Source organism: Orycteropus afer, unplaced genomic scaffold (genome assembly GCF_000298275.1).
Source record: "Orycteropus afer afer isolate SDZICR_OR568_19922 unplaced genomic scaffold, OryAfe1.0 scaffold00020, whole genome shotgun sequence".
NCBI classification, from domain to species: Eukaryota; Metazoa; Chordata; class Mammalia; order Tubulidentata; family Orycteropodidae; genus Orycteropus; species Orycteropus afer.
Genome location: NW_006921607.1, coordinates 11,965,602 through 11,988,335, shown reverse-complemented (window position 1 = coordinate 11,988,335; position 22,734 = coordinate 11,965,602). Strand labels below are relative to the sequence as shown.

Below are 22,734 nucleotides of genomic sequence, written 5' to 3'. Positions count from 1 at the left end.
TTTTTTTTTTTTTATTAGATCTAATAGATCCTAGATTCCTCTTTCCATCTCCAATATTCCATGATTCTAATAGAGATGGAAGAAATGGACTAGAGATCTAACATTCTGTGAATCCAAGAACTGCAAGAGTTCACTCCATTTCCCAAGAGGACAAGAGTTAAACTTTTCAACATGAACACCTAGGCTTCTATGACTTGGCCTCCACTGACCTTCCAACCACATCTCTCATCCCTTCCCCAGACTCCAGCCACTCCCGTCTCACGTGCACTTTCCACAAAGTTTTACTCCCACTCATTCTGTGCTTTGGTATAGGCACAGTGCCTTCTTCCTGGAATGCCTCCTAACCTAGCCTTTTTCTTCTTGAGTCACAGCTTAAAGGTCTCCTCCCCAGTGAAGCCTCCCATGCCCCCTCACCCTTGCAGCAGCTGCAGTAGCTGGTGTGCTCTCTCACACTGAATACTGCCTGCCTGTTAACATACAAGGAATAGAACTGTGATTCATGAAGGCAGCAAACCCAAACTGCCCAGGGATCAGGCAGGGGAAGTAAAGGTGTGAAGTCAACAGGTATTAAAAAAAAACAACACTAGCCTGTGTTTTCTCACCTGTTGAGTACAGAATCAAGTCTCTCCCTACCTCCCTAAATACATATTGAATTCCTAATCCCTTTCTTTCCAAGTCCCTGTAAATATGATCCTGTTTGGAAACAGAGGTTTTCTTTTGTTATGTTAATGAGGTCCCAGAGGAGTAGGATAAATCCTAAACCTAATTCCTTCTGAGTGGTGTTTTATAAAGAGCAGAACAGACAGCAGCACAACCAGGGTTAACAGACCATGTGAGAAACCATCTTCAAGCCAAGGAGTACCCAGAAACACCAAAGAGGACCACCTGGGGCTACTGACACAGAAAGATGCCGCTGCCCTGATTTGGATATCTAGCCTCCCAAACTGCGGAGGTTTTCTAAATAATCAAATGGTTTTCTTTAAACCACCTATTTGTACAGGAGCACTAGGTAACTAGGACACCACCTCTGACAAGAAAATAGAAAGGCAGCTTTAAGGAAAACAACAACCTGAGAGCCATAGTAAATGCCAGAATTCTGTTTCAGGGAACAATAGGGATTGGTGGGAATTGAGGCCAACTGGAGCAGTCTCGTGTCCGGGAAGGAAAGGAACTTTACTCTGCTCCAACTGATTGTTGACCTGTAGAAATGTGGGTCCAGTATGGCCATTTCTTCCACCTTTTCAAGAAAAGGTGGATATCCAGGCTTACATGTGAAATCTCATTTTTACATGTTACTAGCTGATTTTAAAATATTAAAGACTGACTAGAAAAATTAAGGGCGCTCTGGTAGCATAGCGCCTAAGGCACTTGACTGCTAACCAGAAGGCTAGCGGTTCAAACCCACCAGCCACTCCTCGGAAGGAAGATGGGGCAATCTACTTCCGTAGTGATACTGCCTTGGAAACCCAAGGAGGGGTCGCTGTGAGTCGGGTCCGACTCGACGGCACATAACAACAACAGAAAAATTAAAGCTGATTTAAAGAAAATTAAATTTTAAATAGTTAAAATTATGTGGTGGCAGTTGCTAGGTGCTCAGCTGCTAAACAAAAGGCTGGCTGTTCGAACCTACCAGTGGCTCCATGGGAGAAAAAATGTGGCAGTCTGCTCCCATAAAGATTTACAGCCTTGGAAACCCTATGGGGCAATTCTATTCTGTCCTATAGGGTTGCTAGGAGTCAAAATTGACTCAACAGCAATGGGTTTGGTTTCGTTTTGATATGATGACTTTCAAGGTTTTCAGGCTGTAGAAACTGAGGACTAACTTCTACCTATTCTAATTATCTGAGGGAGCACATCCTATGGGAGGGTCACTGTGTGCTAATAGTTGTTAAATATGTCCACCCATCCTGCACAAGGCTGGGAAAGACTTCCAGGAGGATACAGAGCCTTTCAGATAGTTCTCTGTCCTTCTCTGGGCCTCAGTTTCTCTAGCTATAAAATGAAGGTACAAAACCTATTTGTGAGTCAGCTGTCAAACAGAATACATTACCATTTACTGCAGGGCAGTCAGAGCTACAAGCTTGCATTATCTTGTTAAATTCTGAATACCTTCAGGAGCTAGGTTCTATTATGTACACATTTTGCAGATAAGAACATGGTAGCTCAGAGAGAGCAAGCAATTTACTTAATGAAAAGAACTGATTTTTAAAATTCCTTTCTTTCCAAGTGTTTTACTCAGTTAATCCTCCCAACAACTCTGAGAGCTATGTGCTATTACCGCCTGAGGCCAAGAAGCAAATAAACCCTGCAATGGTTATTTGATCAAGGCATCTTTAACTCCAACACTGCTTAGCGCTGTTGAACAGAAATGCTGTAGTCACATTAAAAACGTAAAAAGGAACAGGTAAAATTAATACTAATAATATATTTTATTTGACTCAACATATCCAAAATACTGGAATTTCAACATGCAATCAGTATAAAGTTGAGATATTGTACATTATTTTTTCATACTAAATCTTCCAAATCCAGTCATTTACATTACAGCACATCTAATTTGTGCAATCACAGTTCAAGGACTCACATGGGGTTACATACATGGTGTTAGTGGTCACAGTACAGAGGAACACTGTAGTCCGCTCACTAATCCTAAAGTTGAATGCAGAAACTACAATGGCACGTGCCCTTGGTTTCAGGGGACACCCCCCAAAAAAATACTGGCAAAGAGTTCGTGAGCATTTACTCCGTGTCAGGAGTGTGTTGAGGATCTTACTTACACACGTTATATTTGTCATTCTCTTAATGAGGCCGGTGCTTTTGCCCCCCTCGTTTGACCGATGAGGGACATATGAAGGAAAGACGTTTGGGGGTGTGAGGCGAGGTTTGGACTACAACCCACACAGCCCTCCTAGAGCCAGCCTCTCCCCAGCCTGCTTTCCTGCACCCCCTTAATGGCGCGGAGCGGCATACTCCGAATTAAGGTCAAGTGAGGGGGCGTGCCCTCGGGGGCTGGCGCGGGTCACCTGCAAGACGAAGGGGTCAAAGAAGCTAAGGATTCCAGTCGAGACGTCCACGTCGTCACCTTCGGGCTCCTTCTTTACTTTCTCTTCTTTCTGCTTCTGCTCCTTCTCCTTCCGAAACTGATGCTCAGTGGGGCCATTAGCGAACTGAACGCCGCGCATGCTTACATTGATTTGCGACTACAGCTCTGGCCTGAGGTAACTCGCAAACGCGAGGGGGCGCCGCTCCCTCGAGCAGGGACGAGACTTCCCCAGACCTGATCATAGAGAACCCTGAGGAGACTTCCGCTTCTGGCCTCCCAAGGCGCCTCGCTGAGACAGGTAGGCTCCCCGCGCTCCCGGGCCGTCCCCCGACCGCCTTCCTCGGGGGTCGCGCGGACTCTACCCTTTAGCCGGAACCGTTTCCCTCCCCATCCCTGCGCAGACGCAGTGCTGAGTCAATAGCTGCCGGACAAAGAGTGACGCCCAGAGCCGGAGTCATGGCGGCAACAGAGGAGATCTTGGCGGCCATTGGGGCGTCTGGGAGCCCCGCAGCGCCGCCGGAGAAACAGGATGGAGCCGGCCCGAGCTCGTACCCGGGACGTAGCTCTGCAGGTTCCTTTTCGATTCCAGGGGCCTCACCGCCCGTCCCTGAACCCACTAGCCCCAATGCCGCCGTCCCCGATGCCATCCCTACACCTCCCGTGGCAGCTTCCGCGCCCCTGGCCGATGCCGCTCCGCGCTCCCTACCGGGCCCTGGATACTCCCGACCCGGCCCGGAGACGTTCCGCCAGCGCTTCCGGCAGTTCCGATACCAGGACGCGGCAGGCCCGCGGGAGGCATTCCGGCAGCTGCGGGAGCTTTCTCGTCAGTGGCTGCGGCCCGATATCCGCACCAAGGAGCAGATTGTGGAGATGCTGGTGCAGGAGCAGCTGCTCGCCATCCTGCCCGAGGCAGCGCGGGCCCGCCGGCGGGGCCGCCGCACCGATGTGCGCATCACGGGCTGAGCGGCGGAGTTGCGTGCGGCCCGGCCGCTCTCTGTGCTCGCGGGGCCCCTGATCTGGTCCGGGGCCCTGGACCTGGGTCCCCACCCTACGTTAATGAAAAACGAGTTTTGGCAGCTCCTGTAGTCTGGTGTGCCTCTTTCGTTCGTCCTTTTACTGACTTTATGTTCTTAATCCTATTTTCTACCACCTTTCAGGCTAGTGGCAGAACCAACTTGGGAGCGCAGGGATAATAAGGTCTTTTCTATTTCCTGGGCCGTTGTTGGCTTTTGTGGAATTCTTACGTGTTTGATTAAACCTGGGCTGATCCCACCATCTATCTGGGAAGTTTTTCCTGCACTTCTCAGGGTCCCATCCGCGTTTCCTTTGTTGAATGGTAGGCTATGTATGGAGTCCGGCAGCCTGGGTACCATTTCCGTCTCTGCTTCTTAGAAGCTAGAGTCTGATCTTGTTTTTTCACCTGCAAAGAGGTGACAGTGATAGGTCCTGCCTCCTGGGTTGTGGAATCCTGCAAAATGCTTCGTAACTGGCTACCTTTGTACCAGTACAGCCACCGACGTATTATGTACTTCCCACCCTTTGGACAAAGGTGTCCCAAAAAGCTTGAGCTACTGGGCTATTTAAATGTGAAGTGTTTTATCACAGGCTCAGACAGATTCCTTAACCTCCTTCCTCGCCTATTTTAGAACTCTGGTAAGATGTAAGAAGCACTCTGGTAAGATGTAAGAAGCAAAACTGGTGTGAACCAATAGCTTCTTTAAATTGCTAGAGCCACTCATTTTAATGAGTATCTCTACAACTGGCTCTTTGAAAAACAGGCATAGTTATTTAGAAAGGGAGGACGGAATTCTGTAATTGGGAAGCTCTGCTCTGAAATCTTAAAAGGTGCTCTTAGCTCTTCGAGGCTTCTGCCCCCCCCCCCCAGGATCACATTAAATAGCATAGTGGGTAAGGCACTTGACTGCTAACCAGAAGGCTGGCGGTCCAAACCCACCAGCCACTCCTTGGAAGGAAGGTTGGGCAATCCTACTTCCGTAGTGATACTGCCTCGGAAACCCAAGGAGGGGTCGCTATGAGTCGGTCCGACTCGACGGCACATAACAACAACAAGGCAGCTTGGATTGGTCCCAAAAAGGTCTTAATTGCAATGGGTGCCTTCTCAATACCAGGAAGGCCAGACCAATCCCCGCATTGCTTTCAACAATCAAAATTTAGTAAGTCTGCAGCCAGCACCACAAGCAAGAACCAGACTAAACTAGAGGCTCGTGTGAGGTGTTTTGCTTTTGAGTATTATTAAAAATATTTGCATACTTTCTTGGAATCTTCAGCTTTCATCTGCCTCCCTGAAAAAGGTAATCTGTTCAGAATATAAAAGCAGACTTTTATAAAGTAATGCTTATAGAAAAGTAATGGTAATGATTATTACAAAGAGTGTAGATCTTCATAATTGAATAACATGTAACTGAAACATAGCAACAAAAACCTGTTTTATTTTTTCAAATACAGTTTTCATGTTTTGCAAATATTGCTTCAAAGCAACATCCCTATATACAGCGCCTTTCTGTTCTAATAGCGCGTAAACATAGATACGTATCCACAGTGCAATGTTGGCTCATCAAGGGTCCACCTTGCATACACTCATCACTTAAAATAATTAGTCAGACAAGAATTGTTTTTAATCAAGGCAATTTTTGTAGGTGGATAGTATAAAACTTAGGTAGTGCACATGTTTCTAAATGGTAACAGTAATGTTTGCAAGTAACAGTTTCCAGTGCTCAACTTGGGGTTAGTTTATCTTGACCTAGGAATTGGGGATTGAGCCCCTCAACATGGCTTTAAATTAGGGAAGAACACTGAGGTCAGAACTTGGGGAGTCCTCCCTGCTTCCCTAAGGGCAAAAGTCACAACGGGTAAAACAATTACTTCCTTTATAGACCTTAAACAATGAACCTATGATGGCCACTTGGCAAAAGTAGGGTAATCCAATTTCTGCTTTCTTTCAAAATATGAAATTGGTTACCTTAGAAGTTTCAGCTTCCTCAGATGTGATATTCAAATGTATTTTCACAAAAGAAAAATCAGTAATCTTATAATACAACAGTTACACCTCACAGTTGTGGCTACAGAACTACACCCTTTTTCAGACAAATGTCACAAAGTTCTTAAAATGTGCTGCTGTCTGATTAATGATCCAAAACAGAGGTGCTCTTGAGTGTGTCTTTCCACACCAGAAAAACCAACATTAGCAATGGAAACAGCTTCCTGTAGAGAAACTGTCAGCTTTATTCCAGATGTTACAGCCGCATGTATTCCCTCTGATGGATAAGCTAGAGTAGGTCCATTTTTACTTGTCCCATAATTAATTTTATACCAAATGGTGAACAATTCATTAGAGTATTCCCTCAAACAGATCTTAGTACAGAGGCCTTCCCAATAAAAGGTGGCTTATAGCCTAACTATTCCAAAGATCCCTGGAGATACTGTCATTGCTATGAGATATTGGCTACTTCATGTTTACACAGTAAATGTTTGCAGCATTTACATTACAGATTCATAAACCTATAACTGTGAATGTTACTGGACAACTGTGCTTTGATTTTTGCCTTCAGTGATAGTAAGAAAACTAAATAGTGTAATGGATCACTCCTCAAAGCATGGAACATTTTTCTTTCACTTTGCCTACTAGTAAGGAAACACCAGGAAGGGGGAAAAAAAAATTACACGTGGAACCGTAACCAGCAACAGTAACACAAATATTGTCTTATAAGGTACAAATTATGTTGTATCTGGACATTAAGCAGCATGATCACCTTGATCTCACAAAATAATACAAACAGGAAATTTAAAATGTTAAAGTATATTAACAAAACAATTCTGAAAATGCTGACTACTGCACATACCCACCAGGGAGAAAAGCGGCACATGTAGATTATGAAGTTTGTTTATAACAATATAAAAGAAGGTAATTCCCCAAACCACATTCATTATAACAAATCTTTATAGTGAAAATTCAAAATTTGGGGAAGCATTTTATGGACATTAAATAGAACTGGGAAGCTGTCAATATTAAGAACTGAGTAGAAAATGATGTCCTGTAGGTTCCAGACTCTGCCTGCTTCAGTTTGAAATTTGCCCTAGATTCTTTCACAATGAAATTCTAGTTTCTCCACAGGCTATATGGGCTCTGCTGCAAAAGACACAACCCAGCCAACTCTGAGGTGAAAGCATACAAAACTTGTCCCTGGTACCATGAAGTCATGCAAGAGATGTGAGGAAAGTGACGAGTCCTAATGAGAAGGTAGGGCAGCCAAGGCCTGTGCTTTTGCCCCACTGCCACAAAATGGTAGTCCTGTTGACATTCCCATGAAGCTGGAAAATGAAAATGATGCCTGCTGACTAAACACCATGCCAGACAGAAACCAGAAGGGTTGGCATGTGCCCCAACCTGACAGAAAAGTCTATTAAATAAGCTGCAAATTGAATTTACAACTGTTTCCAACTAAACTTTTTTGGCTCTCATTCCATTTATCATCAGTGGCACGATTTCAAGTGAAGTTTGTGCAAAAAGACTCGCTTTTCATTCAATGATGTGCACATAAAAAGGGAATCCCAAGAGTCTTATTTGCTACCACCTTGGTAGGCTTAGAGATCAGACCGCCATGCCCTCCAGCAGCCAAAATGGCCTCTTTGTCCAATGTCCGTCGCACCCCTGACCAGATCCCTGAAGTCTGTCTTGGTGTCACGTGCACTCAGCATGCTAGTTTTATTTATTTAAATATGTGAAGCTTCTCCTGCTGGCACCCCAGAATTGTGCCCCCATTAGTTTTGGGTGCCAAGTTTCATGTGGAACAGCAGAGGGCAATCTGTTGCACCTTGCCCAGGTCGGTCAGCAGCTGCTTGATGCAATGCTTGAGCTGTGGCAGCCTGGCCAGCGGCTCTGGGGGCTCCAGTTCCCCCGTATAGTCCAGCCAGCTCTCCAACACTGTTGGCAGAAGAGAGAGAAACAAGACCATGTGAGCTCCTAACAGGTGTACAAGAACATCAGCAACAGTTTCAGCCATTTATCCCATCTGACCAGTCACTGAGGGAGAAGGGACATTTTTGCAACACTAACTCAGCACATGCTTTATAAAGTATTACTTCTGGGATTAATGCTCAACTGCTTCAGAGCCATGCACTTCAATAAACCTTCCTGCAATTTTAAATTGTTCTATACCCATGTTCTTCAATACAGTTAACTGCTAGCCATATGCAGCTATCGAACACATGAAATGTGGCTAATGTAACTGAGAAAATGAATTTAAATTTTACTCCATTTTAATTGATTTAAATGACCACACATAGCTAGTGGCTACTGTATTACCACAGCTCTAGAGTTTAAAGAGGAGCTCTGGTGGTGCAGTGCCTAAGGCACTTGCCTGCTAACCAGAAGGCTGGCGGTTCAAACCCACCAGCCACTCCTCGGAAGGAAAATTGGGCAATCCTACTTCCGTAGTGATACTGCCTCAGAAACCCAAGGAGGGGTCGCTATGAGTCGGGGCTAACTCGACGGCAAACAACCAACAACAACAGAGTTTAAAGGGCTCTGAAGGTGCCACTCAACTACTCAACTGCCCACTCTTTATGAAGTGTTCCCATGGTAGAAATCAGAGAGCATGACATTTTAGCCTCCTGTCAAGAAAAATGAAAATCTAAAGGGACTTGAAAATGTCTGTTTTTATCACCATAAATTCTGATTTGCTTCAAATTAAATTCTAATCAATAAATAGTCAGCAGTGTCACAGAATACTGACTTTATTTTCTCTACATATTTACTGTAGATTATAAATGGTTCAGTATCTAACAACCTAAAGATATGGTATTTGAGGAGAGCCCATTTGGGCACTGTTTAAGTTTTACAAGAGCCAGTCCCTCAAGGTAGGCCCTCTGCCTGTTCATAGCCTTTCTAGTCCTTGCACCAACCTGTACTGAGCACCTTCTGGACCCTGGAGCCGGGGATGCAGACCCAACTAGTGCCTGTTCCAGAAGCAGCTTGTAGCCTCACACACAACCTTCTCTCTTCTCACATCCCACCTTACACCCTTCTAAATCCTTTGTTTCCTGCAAGTTACTTCTCAGGGAAGCCGCCTCCAACTCCTCACCCTAACTCTGCCCCCTGTGTTATGGGTACTATGGCATCACAGGTTCTTTTGCAGCACTCACCAGGGCAGAGGCTAAGAGGGCCTTGCTCACCATTGCATCTCACACTCATTTGTGCCTGGAACATAGTAGGCAGTCAACAGATGCAGTGAGAAAATGAATCAATGGGATATAGCAAAATGCCCCAGAGAGTGCTATAGGCGCCACAGAGCTCACCTCTTCCCTCTACCATATTTTTTGTTGGTCCTCTGGGGGCTCCAGAGAGGAGGAACATTCCCTCCTCCAGATCCCCTCAAGTACAAGGACTCGGAAGTAAGAAAAGTATGACTGCTTTCTCAGATCTAAACTTGAAAACCAAAAGTAAAGGATCAAGGTCACATAATACTAGTGGCCTACTAAGCCAGAAAAACACCACAGTGACCAGGTACAATATAATACTAATCTTTAAAAGAAAATTAGGAGAACTACGCAATAAAGAGGAGCTCTGGTAGCATAGTGCCTAAGGCACTTGACTGCTAACCAGAAGGCTGGCGGTTCATACCCACCAGCCACTCCTCGGAAGGAAGGTTGGACAATCCTACTTCTGTAGTGATACTGCCTTGGAAACCCAAGGAGGGGTCGCTATGAGTCCGGGCCGACTCAACGGTAAATAACAACAACAACAACAACTCAATAAAGACCTGCGGTCATTGGAGTTAGCTTGGAGAAGAGGCAGTCAGTACTAACTGGGTAGATTCCAGCAGAGAGTAAGTCAGTCAGTTCTTGCAAGATTATCCTGTAATTGCCGAGATGCCCTCTTTAAATCACTATAACTCCCTCAGATCTGATTCCAGGCTCACCAAAGGATATCCCAATACTTTGGTAGCCACCAAAGAAAGAGCAGAGATGTACAGACTAGGGGAGCTCTGGTGGCGTAGTGCCTAAGGCATTTGACTGCTAACCAGAGGCTGGTGGTTCAAACCCACTAGCCACTCCTTGGAAGGAAGACTGGGTGATCTACTTCTGTGGAGATACTGCCTTGGAAACCCAAGGAGGGGTAACTATGAGTCTGGTGCAGACTAGAAGCAGCTAGGCCACTGAAGCGGCTAGTCTCTGAGCTTGGTTAATAGGAAAGTTGGGAGCCCCTGAGATGGAAACCTTCTCTCTAGGTCTAGGGCTGAAGATGAGCCCCAGAAATGTGGCCAATAGCATCTCCTGTAGACCTAAACATCTAGCAGGCCAGCCTTCTCTCTGCTCCACTGTGCTGTACAGCTTCTTAGCGGTACGATTACCAGGAAAATGGAAGGTTAAAAGGAAAAGTTTCATTTCAAATACACCCTTCCCAGATCATCTGTATGAGAGACCATTGTTCACTTGTTGTTGTTAGGTGCCATTAAAATGATTCCAACTGATAGCAACCCTACGTACAACAGAATGAAACACTATTCTGTTCTGTTCCATCTTCACAATCCTTGCTATGCTTGAGCCCATCGTTGCAGTCACTTTGTCAACCCATCTCGTTGAGGGTCTTACCCTTTTTCTCTGGCCCTCAACTTTACCAAGCATGTTATCCTTCTCCAGGAACTGCTCCCTTCTGACCACATGACCAAAGTAAGTTCTAAGGAGTATTTGGCTGCACTTCTTCCAAGATCGTTTATTCATTCTTCATGCTACTTTCAGTATTCTTTGCCATGACAATTCAAAGGCATCAATTTTTCTTCGGTCCTCCTTATTCATTGTCCAGTTTTCACATGCATATGAGGTGATTAAAAATACCATAGCTTGGGTCAGGCACACCTTAGTCTTCAAAGCAACATCTTTGCTCTTCAACACTTTATAGAGGTTTTTTGCAGCAGATTTGCTCAGTGCAGTATGTCTGATTTCTTGACTGCTGCCTCCCTGAGTGTTGATTGTGGATCCAAGTAAAATGAAATCTTTGACTACTTCAATCTTTTCTCCACTTATCATGATGTTGTTTATTAATCCAGTTGTAAGAATTTATTTTGAGGTGTTACCCATATTGAACACTGTAGTCTTTAATCTTCATCAGTAAGTGCTTCAAGTCATCTTCCCTTTCAGCAAGCAAGGCTGTTAATGAGCACAATTAAGTGTTCTGGAATTCCCATTCTTCTCAATGTTATCTATAATTTATTATGAGCCACACAATCAAATGCCTTCGCATAGTCAACAAAACACAGGTAAACATCTTCCTAGTATTCTTTGCTTTCAGCCACGATCCATCTAACATCAGCAATGATATTCCTTGTTCCACATCCTCTTCTGAATCCAGTTTGCATTTCTGGAAGTTCCATGTCAATATATTGCTGCAACTATTTTTAAATTATCTTCAGCAAAATTTTACTTACATGTGATATTAATGATATTGTTCAATAATTTCCACATTCTCTTGCATCACCTTTCTTTGGAATGGGCACCAATATGGATCTCTTCAAGTTGATTGACCAAGTAGTTGTCTTCCAAATTTCTTGATTTAAGCAAGTAAGCGCCTCCAGAGCTGCATCCATTTGTTGAAAAAACTCAATGGGTATTCCACTGATTACTGGAGCCTTGTTTTTCGCCAGTTCCTTCAACAAAGCTTGGACTTCTTTCAACATCATATGCCACCGGCATCATTAAATATTTTGCCCACAGAATCCTTCACTATTGCAATTTAAGGCTTGAATTTTTTCCTCAGTTCTTTCAGCTTGAGAAATGTCAAGGATGTTCTTTCCTTTTGGCTTTCTATTCCAGGGCTTTACACATTTCATTATGATACTTTGTCTTTTCGAGCCACCCTTTGAAATCTTCTGTTCAGCTCTTTAATTTCAACATTTCTTCCATTCACTTCAGCCACTCTCTATTCAAAGGCAAGCTTCAGTGTCTCTTCTGACATCCATTTTGGTCTTTTCTTCCTTTCTTGTCTTTTTAATGACCTTTTGATTTCTTCATATATATTCTTGATGTCATCCCACAATTCATTTGGTCTTCAGTCACTGGTGTTCAATGTGTCAAATCTCTTCAGATATTCTCTAAATTCAGGTGGGATATACTTATACTTAAGGTTATATTTTGGCTCTCATGGACTTGTTTTAATTTTCTTCAGCTTGAACTTGAAGTTACATATAAGCAATTGATCATCTCTTCCACAGTCAGCTCCTGGCCTTGTTTTCACTGATGACATGGAGCTTCTCCATTGCCTCTTTCCACCAATGTAGTCAATATAATTTCTGTGTATTCCACCTGGCAAGGTCCACGTGTATAGTCACCATATATGTGGCTGGAAAAAAGTGTTTACAATTAATAAGTCATTGGTCTTACAAAATTCTGTCATGTGGTCTCCAGCATCATTTCTATCATCATTTCTAAAAAGGCCATATTTTGCAACTACGAATGCTTCTTCGTTTCCAACTTTTGCATTCCAATCACCAGTAATTATCAATACATCTTGATTGCATGTTTGGTGAATTTCAGACTGCTGAAGTTGGTAAAAATCTTCAATTTCTTCATCTTTTGCTTTGGTGGTTGGTTTGTAAACTGGAATACTAGTATTAACTGTAGGCATATGGTTATTATCCTATCAATGATAGCACTGTACTTCAGGATAGATCTTGAAATGTTCTTTTGGATGATGAATACGACACCATCCCTCTTCAATTTGTCCTTCCCAGCATAGTAAATCATGGTTGTCTGATTCAAAATGGCCACTACCAGTCCATTTCAGCTTATTAATGCCTGGGAAATCGATGTTTATGTGTTCCATTACATTTTTGACTAGCTTCATATTTTCCTAGATTCATACTTCATACATTCCACATTCTGATTATTAATGAATGTTTGCAGCTGTTTCTTCTCCTTTTGAGGCTTGCCCCATCAGCAAATTGAAGGTCCCAAAAGCTTTACTTCATCATTCATCATTAAGGTCTATTCTACCTTGGGTAGGTGCCTTCCACCAACCTGAGGGGCTCATCTTCTAGCACTTTATCAGACAGTGTTTCACAGCTCTTCATAAAGTTTTCCAATAATATATCAGTGTTTCACTGCTCTTCATAAGGTTTTTAGTGGCCTATTCTTTGAGAAGTGGATGGCTCCATCTTTCTTCCAAGTCTGTCTTAGTCTGGAAGCTCTACTGAAACTTGTCCAGCACGAATAACCCTGCTAGTATCTGAAATACCAGTGGCATAGTCTCCAGCCTCACAGCAACCCACAGGCCACCACAGGACAAACTGACAGATGAGTGGTGGATTATTCACTTAAGGCAGTATTTTTTTAAGAAGAATACTATCAATGCTAAAACATTCCATTTTGTTTTTCTCTTCATGGTCATCAAAAATTCTGTCTTTTAGTTTTAACATACTGCTCACATAACTGTATAAATTATTAAATAATGGTTACTATTAAAATGATGACATTTAAAAAAGTATATATGTCGATATAATAACTTCCTAATAAGCCTTTCTTAAAGGTACACTGCATCCAAATTATGAAAGCTCAGTTTATCTTGATGGTATTTAGAATTGACTGCCTACTACAGTAGAAATAAAAAGGGATACTAATGAATCACAGGGAGCTCTGGTAGCATAGTGGCTAAGGCACTTGACTGCTAACCAGAAGGCTGGTGGTTCAAACCCACCAGCCACTCCTCGGAAGGAAGATGAGGCAATCTACTGCCGTAGTGATACTGCCTCGGAAACAGAAGGAGGGGTCGCTATGAGTCGGGTCCGACCGAATGGCAAACAACAACAATGAATCACAATTAAATATAATGCAAAATTCTTATTTGCCTAAATAAAATCTTTATAATTAATTTTTAAAACACTTTTTATTGTGATTTGGATGAAATTTTACAAAGCAGATTCATTTTACATTCAACAGTTCATACATATTTTATTTTGTGACACTCATTATAATCTCTGAAGTATAACAGCTCTCCTCCCCCTTCCTCCCTGTGGTCACCCTTTCTCTGTGTCCTTCTTTCCTATGCATTCCTGCCTCCCTACCTTTCTCCCTGTGCAAATGCTGCCCTTCTGATCTCCCATGGTTGATGGTTCTAAGGATGCATCTCCCTGGTGCAGGTGTTCAGCCCATAGGCTGTTAACAGGTTTTCATGATTACTTGGTATCTATCAAGCCGAGAGTATTAAAACACAAACAGAGTATGTGTCCCAAAACCAGCAGGACACATAAGAGGTCTTCCTGTAGGCCAGCAAAGGGAGCCCAAACTTATCATCCTTGCCACACTGCCCACTCAGTAAGGCCAGAGCTGGAGAGGCCCAAGCTGGGTGAAGGAATGATAAAGAGGTGAGTGTGATATATGCAGGCCCTGGCTTCTCCCTAAGGGCAGGTTCTTCTGGCAACAGTGGAGAGTTCTCACCCTGTTTCCAAGGTGCTAAGCCTCCTTTCAGGGACCTGGATCCTCTCTTACTGCTATTCTCTCAAAATCTATACTCTTCAGTCTGGCATTTGATCTTCTCTTGGTTCTCTAATATCAGGATTTTCACAGACAGTGATACCAGGAACAATACTAAGGAGCCCAAGAAAACCCTTCTAGGAATGAAAGAGAGATGGGAACAATCCCCCTTCCAGCAATGCTCATCATGGACCCTCTTGGTCACCCATTCCCAGTTCCTCAGGTTTGCCTAGGGCAGGACATGAGCATGTGTAGGGCTCTCCCTCTCTCTCATTGTCACTTTCCTCCAACATGTTTTTTCTAGTTGAGCCAATCCCATTATCATCCACCCTGAGTTCTCCTCTCCAGCAGAAAGCATCAATTCGCTTTTCAAGGCTCAACTTCAGTCCCAGGTGTTCCAGGAAGCCTGCCAGTTACTGCTTCCCCTAATAGCAACAGATCTCCTCCCCTGGCATGGCCTCAGCAAACACTCATCCTAGCCACACCTAATGATCCTTGCTTATGTAACATACAGCATTCTTCTCTGAGTTATTTCATGTAGATGTGTCTATATCCCTGATTACAGGAAAAACAAACAAACTTGACTCTACCCAGAATCCTTGAACAGGACATTTTGATATGGCTCCATTTTTAAGATGAAAACAAATAAAACAGGAAATAAGTGAAAAATCAAGAAGGAATTTGGTCCTCAATAATAAAAAAACCAGCAACGTCCTGGGGCGTCAAAAAGACTGAACTTGATCATGTTCATCATCACAAATTTGGGCCTTCAGAACCAGCCATGACCACTAACATCTGGGAGAAATGGCCAGGGGCCACATACATGACTTAGTCAAGTCCTTAAATCTCTTCTGCTAAGGAGGAAAAGGCTCCATTTTAGATTTTATCAAAGGCTGAAATAAAAGGTTTTTCAGAGTAATCCTAAAAACTCAATGCAGTAACAATTCCAATTCTCCACAGAATTTTGTTGGTAAGGATTATGCTCAGATTACAAGCTGCCTGCAGGCAGAGTCCAGTTACTCTTTTTCTACATACCCCCCTTCGCAGATAGGTTTGGGCGAGAAAGACAAAATCCCTGACATCCTGTCTTCCTTGTACGTGTCTAATACAAGCTAAAAGTAAGGCTTGCTCATCTTGAGGGGAGAATGGAGGTAGGGCGATGCTAAAAAGAAGAGGTAAAAATACAGCTGTCTCTGGAGCAGACAGGGGGAGTTCAGAAAGCAGCTCATTTGGGCAGGTTCAGAGAGCATACCATTGGGCAGGGAGCCAAGGAAGAAGACCTACCATCCAGCTCTTTCTCAATGGAGTCCATCCTATGGGTGACTTCGTCCTGAAGAGACTCTACATGGGTCAGCAGGTTAAACTGCCACTGGTGCTGGGAGCTCAGCAGCCCTTCTCCACCTCTGTCCAGCAGCTTCCGAGCAGGGGCTTCTTCTGGTGAGATCTTTTTGGACACATATTCCCTTACCTGGGGATGCAGGGGCATTTAAGTTACGGAGTGGAAGACAGATCACAGTCCCTTCTCCAACCAATCAGTGTTCACAACCAAAAAGCCAGTTGCTATTTAAATACTCCAAATCCATATCTCCCTCCCTTTCCTCCTTCTCTCTTAGGCCTTGTGCTGTACCAATCCCAAACACTTCAGCACATCACAGACCCCTGGATAGTGTCCCCACAGCTGTTTCCTGACAGGCTCAATGCCCTAGGCCAGAAGTAAGCCCCACAGAAGAGCTTCCAGAGCCCTAAGATCTGACTAGAGCAAGACGAGTATGTTGTTATGTGCCGTCAAGTTGTCTCCAACTCACAGCAGCCCCTCCTTGGGTTTCTGTGGCAATATCACTATGAAAGTAGATTGCCCAGTCTTCCTTCCGAGGAGTGGCTGGTGGGTTTGAACCGCCAACCTTCTGGTTAGCAGTCAAATGCCTTAGGCACTATGCCACAAGAGCTCCCAAAGACTAGTATAGACAAGGATTAGTATGTGAGAGATCAGTATGTGAGAGTCACTAAACTAAACTAGATTTCAGTCCCAGTTCTGTCTCTTGCTGAAGAGATGATCCTGGATTAGCTATTCCATCTCTCTGAGCCTGCTACCTCACTGGAAAGATGGAGGAAGTAAAACCTACTTTGAATGTTCATGAGGATAAAATAGGGTAAGATATATAAAAGCACAGTGCCAGGCTTACTGTCTATCAAGTCATCATCAATGAAAGAGATTTTTAACCGTGGTTGCCCTGCTTGGGCCCAGTATTTTCTGATTTTTGGTTACATGACAGATGCCTCTAAGAAATCTGGTCCAATTCACAGGCTGCCTAAGGCACAGGGCCACAAACTTTGTCTGAATTTTGTAATTCCAACCTTTCATTCATTCATCTGAAGTGACAACAGATTCTAGACAGTATTTGTTTAGGGCTTCCTATGTGCAAAACAATGTGCTGAGAGTACTTCACAATTAAGTTCCTGACATCTGGCAATCCTACTTCTGTAGTGATACTGCCTCGGAAACCCAAGGAGGGGTCGCTATGAGTCGGGGCCGACTCGATGGCACACAACAACAACAACAACAACATCTGAGATGGAATTGTCATTGGCCTCATACACAGATGAAGAAACAAGTCTGAGGAGGTGAAGTGACCTTCTCAGAATCAAAAAGTTAAGTGGCAGAGTCCAGAACTGAAACTAGTCTTAGAAAACTGTGTCTCTACCACTCTTGCCCAACGTGTGTAAGATGCTGGTGAGGTGACACCAAGATGAATGAGGCACAATGCCTACCCTTGAGGGGTTTATAATCTAGGGTGCATCTTCTACAATATAGGGGCAATATGCAGCAATGTATTTAATGTCCAGGAGTTTTAGTGGCAGAGTGGTTAAAAGCAATTAGGCTGCTAATCAAAAGATCAGTCACTCCATAGGAGAAAAATGAGGCAGTCTGTTTCTGAAAAGACTTATAGTTTTGGAAACCCACACCAAAAAACCAAACTCACTGTTGTCGAGTTGGTTTCGACTCATAGCGGCCCCTCCTTGGGTTTTCAAAGTAGTATCTCTATGGAAGTAGATTGCCCAGTCTTCCTTCTGAGGAGTGGCTAGTGGGTTTGAATCGCCAGCCTTCCAGTTAGCAGTCAAATGCCTTAGGCACTATGCCACCAGAGCTCCTTGGAAACCCAGTGAGGCAGTTTTCCTTTGTCCTATAGGGTCCTATGAGTTGGAATCAACTTGATGGCAGTGGATTTGATTTTTGGTTTATTTAATCCTGGTGATACCAACTCATAGGATAAAGTCTGTGAAATTTAAAGCTATGAGGATGACAAGGACAGAGAAGGTCTCAAATCACACATAGGACAGGGCAGAAGGAGACTAGTGAACACCAAGGAGGACGGCACAAAGGGCTTCAGAAGAGAATGACTTAAATAACATGAAACTGAAAGTAGGTCTTAAGAAAACTGATTAAGCCAATACATATTTTGACAAAAGATTTGAACCCTTTTGGCAGGGCTGCAAAGTTAAAATTCAAAGTAAAGCTATCATACATTTTCACTGAAAAATTCATGCCTACCAAATACCTGAGTGGTTTTTGCTCATGCTAAAAATCAGCACCTACGTGCAACTATATAATAAGCTGCATTAAAGAAAAAACTCAATTTCCTAAGTTAGTTTCATTTTTCAAGTTCCGATCTTTTCCCCTTGCCACTTCTGACCTTTCTACCTCATCCCACCCATTGATTATGCTATTTCATAGGCACTTCTGGAAATAAATGATCTGCAGCCCAAGTTGCTCTTCTGACTCTGCACCCATTTTAACAGACCAAAAAAAAAAATCTATAATACAAAAATTTAAATAAATTTTACAGTAAAGTCATGTCTTTCAGAGAACATTCAGCCCCATGAGGAAAACCTACAATTACTCAAACACTGAATTAAGACAAGTGCAAGCAAATAAATAAATAAATAAATAAATAATCAAGTGCAAGTGAGCCACATACCTTTGGGGAGCTGGTTTTGACATCACTGTCCCCCCTGTTCCTGTCTTGGTCTAGAGGCCAGCCCAAGCGTGGGGAGAGGGAATCATCACCGTTCTCATGGAGAGGGTTGACGGCATCATCAAGCGCAGAGCCCCGGGTCTCCACCACCAGCTTCTGCTCCACAGCAGGGTAATAAGCACGGGGCTTCTGGTAGCAGTGCTCACTGGTGATATAGGACTCCTCCACAGACCGGGACAGGGGCAGGGGCAGGGGCTTCTCCAATGCCCCATTCAAAGTTCTATAGCTTGGAATCTCCTTGCTCTTGGCTTCAGCAACATGGATGTGTTTGGAATGAGACTGTCCCTCCCCTGAGCGCTGTTTCCAAGGCTGACACCACAGCTGCAGATCAGGATGCTCCCTGCTTCTGTTGGGACAGCAAACAGGGAAAGGGCTTTGGAGTAACTGGGACCACCGGAGGGGCTTCTGAATTCCCAAACTTTCTTCCAAGAAGGAGCACAGCTTCCATCTGGGCCGTGTAGCCGAAATTCAAGCAAAAGGCACTGTATTTGCCAAGGAACAGGGACTACAAGTCCTTGGTCTCCTAAGAGACCACTTCCGGGCAAGCTCCCACTGCGTACATGTAGCAAGTGGGACCGCACTTGCAGTCATAAAACTTTATCTGTGTTTCACTTCAACCCCTAATTAATCCATGCAGCTGTGATGAATCACTCAACATGCCTCATTCCAGTGTTCTCATCTATAAAACTGGGCTAATCATCTGTCTGCCATCAACCACTGAGTTTTATAACAATTAATTTGAATGGAAGTGCTTTGTTGATGGTAAAGTGCTGTTCAAATGCGGCTTACTAAAAATAACCTTAACTAATTAATCAAACAGTCCCAATAATCCTGGCATGCAACAGCACTTGGTTATAAAAAAGGCAATGATGATCCAGATAATAGGGGTGTCATCTATGTAGGCCATTAGTAACAAAGTGGTTTAAAATTCTTCTAACATCTCCCATCTCATCATTCCAAAGAGAAAAGTTCATTACCGAAAAACAGGGATTCCTACCATTTTTTGGGCCACAGACTCTTGAGAATTTGTTTAAAGTTCTGCATATTTGTATATGCACATAAAACTGTGTGACTTTCAAGTTTTCCAGAACAGTTTACTGTTTTGAGTTTTGACCTGAGAGGGTCATAAAATTAATTTGAGTAGATAAAAATAAATTATAAAAAAGGAATAAAGAGTGGAAAATATCTAAGCACATCATTCTAAATAAAGGTAGATGCTTTGTGAAACTTTAGGCTTAGGTTCTAGTCCTGGATCTGGCCACCAATTTCCTGGGGAACCATGGAACTACCCCACTCAGTGCCCCAGTTGCCTTATTTGGTAAAACAATAGGTTACAAAAGCCAACAGCCCTCACATAACAGCCACGTGTCTTTATCAGATCTTATGTGAACCTGGGTCATCTTGCATATAGAGTGTAGCCACAGATAGGAATTCACTCTCAATTTCACTCCCCAAATTTCTGATTACTAAAAGCAAGCAGTACAACTCCAAAAGGTGTAGAACTTTTCTGTGTGAACAAACCACCAAGAAATACACATTTATGGGGCAACCACTATGCTGGAGAGCCAACCTGCCAACAATATCCCTTCCAGCAGCAGTAATATGGAAATATTATTTTGTTTACCAATCAAGAATGTTTACCATGTAACTGAAAATTTTTAGCAAAGGTCTCAAGCTCACCCGTTCTCTCACTGGTTTTATGGCTTTCCAGTTTCTCAGATTCAGCCTGCCCCTACCATGCCAAATCAGATTCCTCCCCAAAGCAATAGATGCCACACTTACTGCAAGATGCTCATCTTGAGCTGCAGGCCATGCAGGACCTCGATCACTCTCTGCACATCACCAAGAAGCTGGTGGGTGGCCACGATCTTCTTGGCGTTCTGATGGGAGTAGTTCTCTTCCAGAAATGCCAGGCCATGCATGTGTCCCCTGCTCAACCATTCCTTGTCATACCAATACTTGAAACCCGGCCTCTGACCTGAAGCAGTGACAAGGAGAGGTTTAAAACATGGCCTGAAGGTAACCTAGGACATTTTATCATTATCACACAATTACCACAAAGACTACAGGAAGGTTGGATTGGTGAGTTCACTTATTCATTTGCTTAGCATCCATTATATGCTGGTCTCTGTTGCAGGTGTTAAGGATAAGGTTGTGAATAAGGTACATAAATATCCAGATCTCCTGGAACTGACCAAAGGTAGGATGGGAACCTGGATAGCTCTTTAAATTTAAATTGTATCATGTTCTTTCCAATTAAAGCCTTCCGTTGCTTCCTATTGCTCACAGAAGAAAAACCCAAAGCTCTAACTCTAGCCTAATGAGGCCTAAATGACCCAGATCCTTCTTGCCCTCCTCTTCCCAGCAACACAGTGGCTTCCTCTCAGCTTCTCGGATATATAAACCTCCTTCTGGCCTTAGGATCTTTGCTGTAGAATCCTCTCTGTTTAGAGCACTATTCCCTAAGACCTTTGCAGTACTGGCTCCTTACCACCATTTCAGAGAAGTCTTTTTACCTCCCAAAGTAATAGCATCTTAATCATTCCCTATCTGATCTCTTTCCCTCCTCACAACATTGGCCACTATCCTAACGTAGTTCCTCATGAGTACATGAGTTCCTGTTGATTTATTTTCATATTGGTTTCTTATCCCCACCCCACTAAAAGCCAGAAGAGTAGGAATCATCTTGTTCACGGTTGCATCCCTAGTACCTGGCAAAATGAATTCTTGAATGGATTTATGACATTAACAGAAAAAACACCCATGCCCTGCCTCCCCAACTATACCACCTAACAAAATAGATGGTCAGGCCCCTTCCCTTCTCTGGGCCTCTGTCTCATATCTGTTATACAGTAACAAATGAACTACACGGCTTCAATGGTCTTGTTCATTGCAGGTTTCCTTAGAGGGACTGAAAACACAACCATGTGTGAATCAACAGTGTTTTCTGCTCTGGAAGCCCAGGGAACAGCTTTCAACCAGAATGTTAACTTTCCAGTAGCTATACATCTACAAAAACTCTGAAAAGTAATCCCCATCAAGGTCTTTGGATTATTTCTGGCTGCACTAACATGTAGCAAGGTGCACCTCAAGTCTGTTAAAAACATTCTTAAATAATCTTTAAAGAACAAATTTGTTTGGTTAAACTTTTGGCCCAATACTGCAAAGTCAAGCACATTATAAATGCAGACCCTGTGACATTCAGTGCTCAATTCTAGAAGTCTATTCACATTAATGATTAATGTTATAAAAGTTAAGAATGTGCAAAGGACTTGATGAAGACAGGGTGTGTAATTTCTAAAGAGGAAAAAGTGGAGGTAAAGAATGAGAGACAATAAGGCAGACAAAAGAATTTTTAACAAGAGTCCTACAGAGCCCTCAGGGTTACCTGGAAGAGTCTTATAGGTAGCTGCTGTAGGCAGTGGGTGAACAGCAGCATTCAGAATAGCATGGCCTATTTTTCAAGACAAAGGTCAGGCACCCATGTTCTCATCTAGGGTCTGGTGCTAACTGGCTGAATGATCTCTAACCAGTCATGTCTCAACTGTGCCATGTTCGTTAGCCTGACCAATGTCAGGACTGAAGTAAGTGGTCTCTGAGGTTCTGCCCCTCAATAATATTCCATGATTCAAGGATTAATCTTCTGACCATGTTCTTTCCTTGGGATAAAGAGACTAGCACAGGCAGATGCCTGTGTCTATTGACTCATCTAGTATAAGGAGACATAATGTCACAAGATAGGTCATCAGGGCCAGAAGGGAACTGCCTATTGGAAAATAAACAGTGGTTCCCTAAATAACTAGCAAAATCAAGAGACTTGGCCCCACAAATCAGTTCTAATTTTAATTTTCTTTATGAGATTAGACAAATCATATATATCCTCTGAGCACTGATTTCCCCTTCATAAGTCAAATGGGAGGAGGAACTCCTACCAGAACCACCTTGAAGGACCAAAAAGAGTAACAAAAGCAGAGGTGCTAAACATTGTCTGGCTGTAAGGCAACTGTGGGACTGGAGCTGAGAAAGGACCTTATAAGTGGTAAAAGAAGATGTCACCATCCTACTACAGTGAGACAAGAACCCAGAGATTTATAGTCTACCCCTCCTGACACTTCTGGAAAGGGGCACCCACGGCCTATAGGCTACCCATGTGGCCAGGGAACAATTACAGTA

General features: G+C 43.4%; 3 protein-coding genes across 3 annotated transcripts in view; 1 reads left to right on the top strand and 2 right to left on the bottom strand.

The window, feature by feature from the left end:
• CNBD2 (cyclic nucleotide binding domain containing 2) overlaps window positions 1-3,182 on the bottom strand; it is a 111,260-nt gene extending 108,078 nt beyond the window's left edge. The window contains exon 1 of the mRNA XM_042783604.1: window positions 3,024-3,182. Within this exon, the coding sequence (XP_042639538.1) occupies window positions 3,024-3,182 (159 nt within the window). The remainder of the gene's footprint in view (window positions 1-3,023) is intronic.
• Window positions 3,183-3,451: 269 nt separating this feature from the next.
• SCAND1 (SCAN domain containing 1) lies at window positions 3,452-4,006 on the top strand. Its single transcript, XM_007934623.1, has one exon. The coding sequence runs from the start codon at window positions 3,500-3,502 to the stop codon at window positions 4,004-4,006; it is 507 nt and encodes a 168-aa protein (XP_007932814.1). The 5' UTR covers window positions 3,452-3,499.
• Window positions 4,007-7,842: 3,836 nt separating this feature from the next.
• The window catches only part of PHF20 (PHD finger protein 20), a 197,154-nt gene continuing 182,262 nt past the window's right edge, over window positions 7,843-22,734 (bottom strand). Inside the window, exons 14-17 of the mRNA XM_007934622.2 lie at window positions 20,344-20,539; window positions 18,505-18,907; window positions 15,812-15,995; window positions 7,843-7,985 (exon numbers count right to left, since the gene is read on the bottom strand). Coding sequence (XP_007932813.1) covers window positions 7,843-7,985; window positions 15,812-15,995; window positions 18,505-18,907; window positions 20,344-20,539 — 926 coding nt within the window. The remainder of the gene's footprint in view (window positions 7,986-15,811; window positions 15,996-18,504; window positions 18,908-20,343; window positions 20,540-22,734) is intronic.

Bases quoted from the DNA above. Each gene is read 5' to 3' on its own strand.
- SCAND1 (XM_007934623.1), top strand. From the start codon at position 3,500: ATGGCGGCAACAGAGGAGATCTTGGCGGCCATTGGGGCGTCTGGGAGC.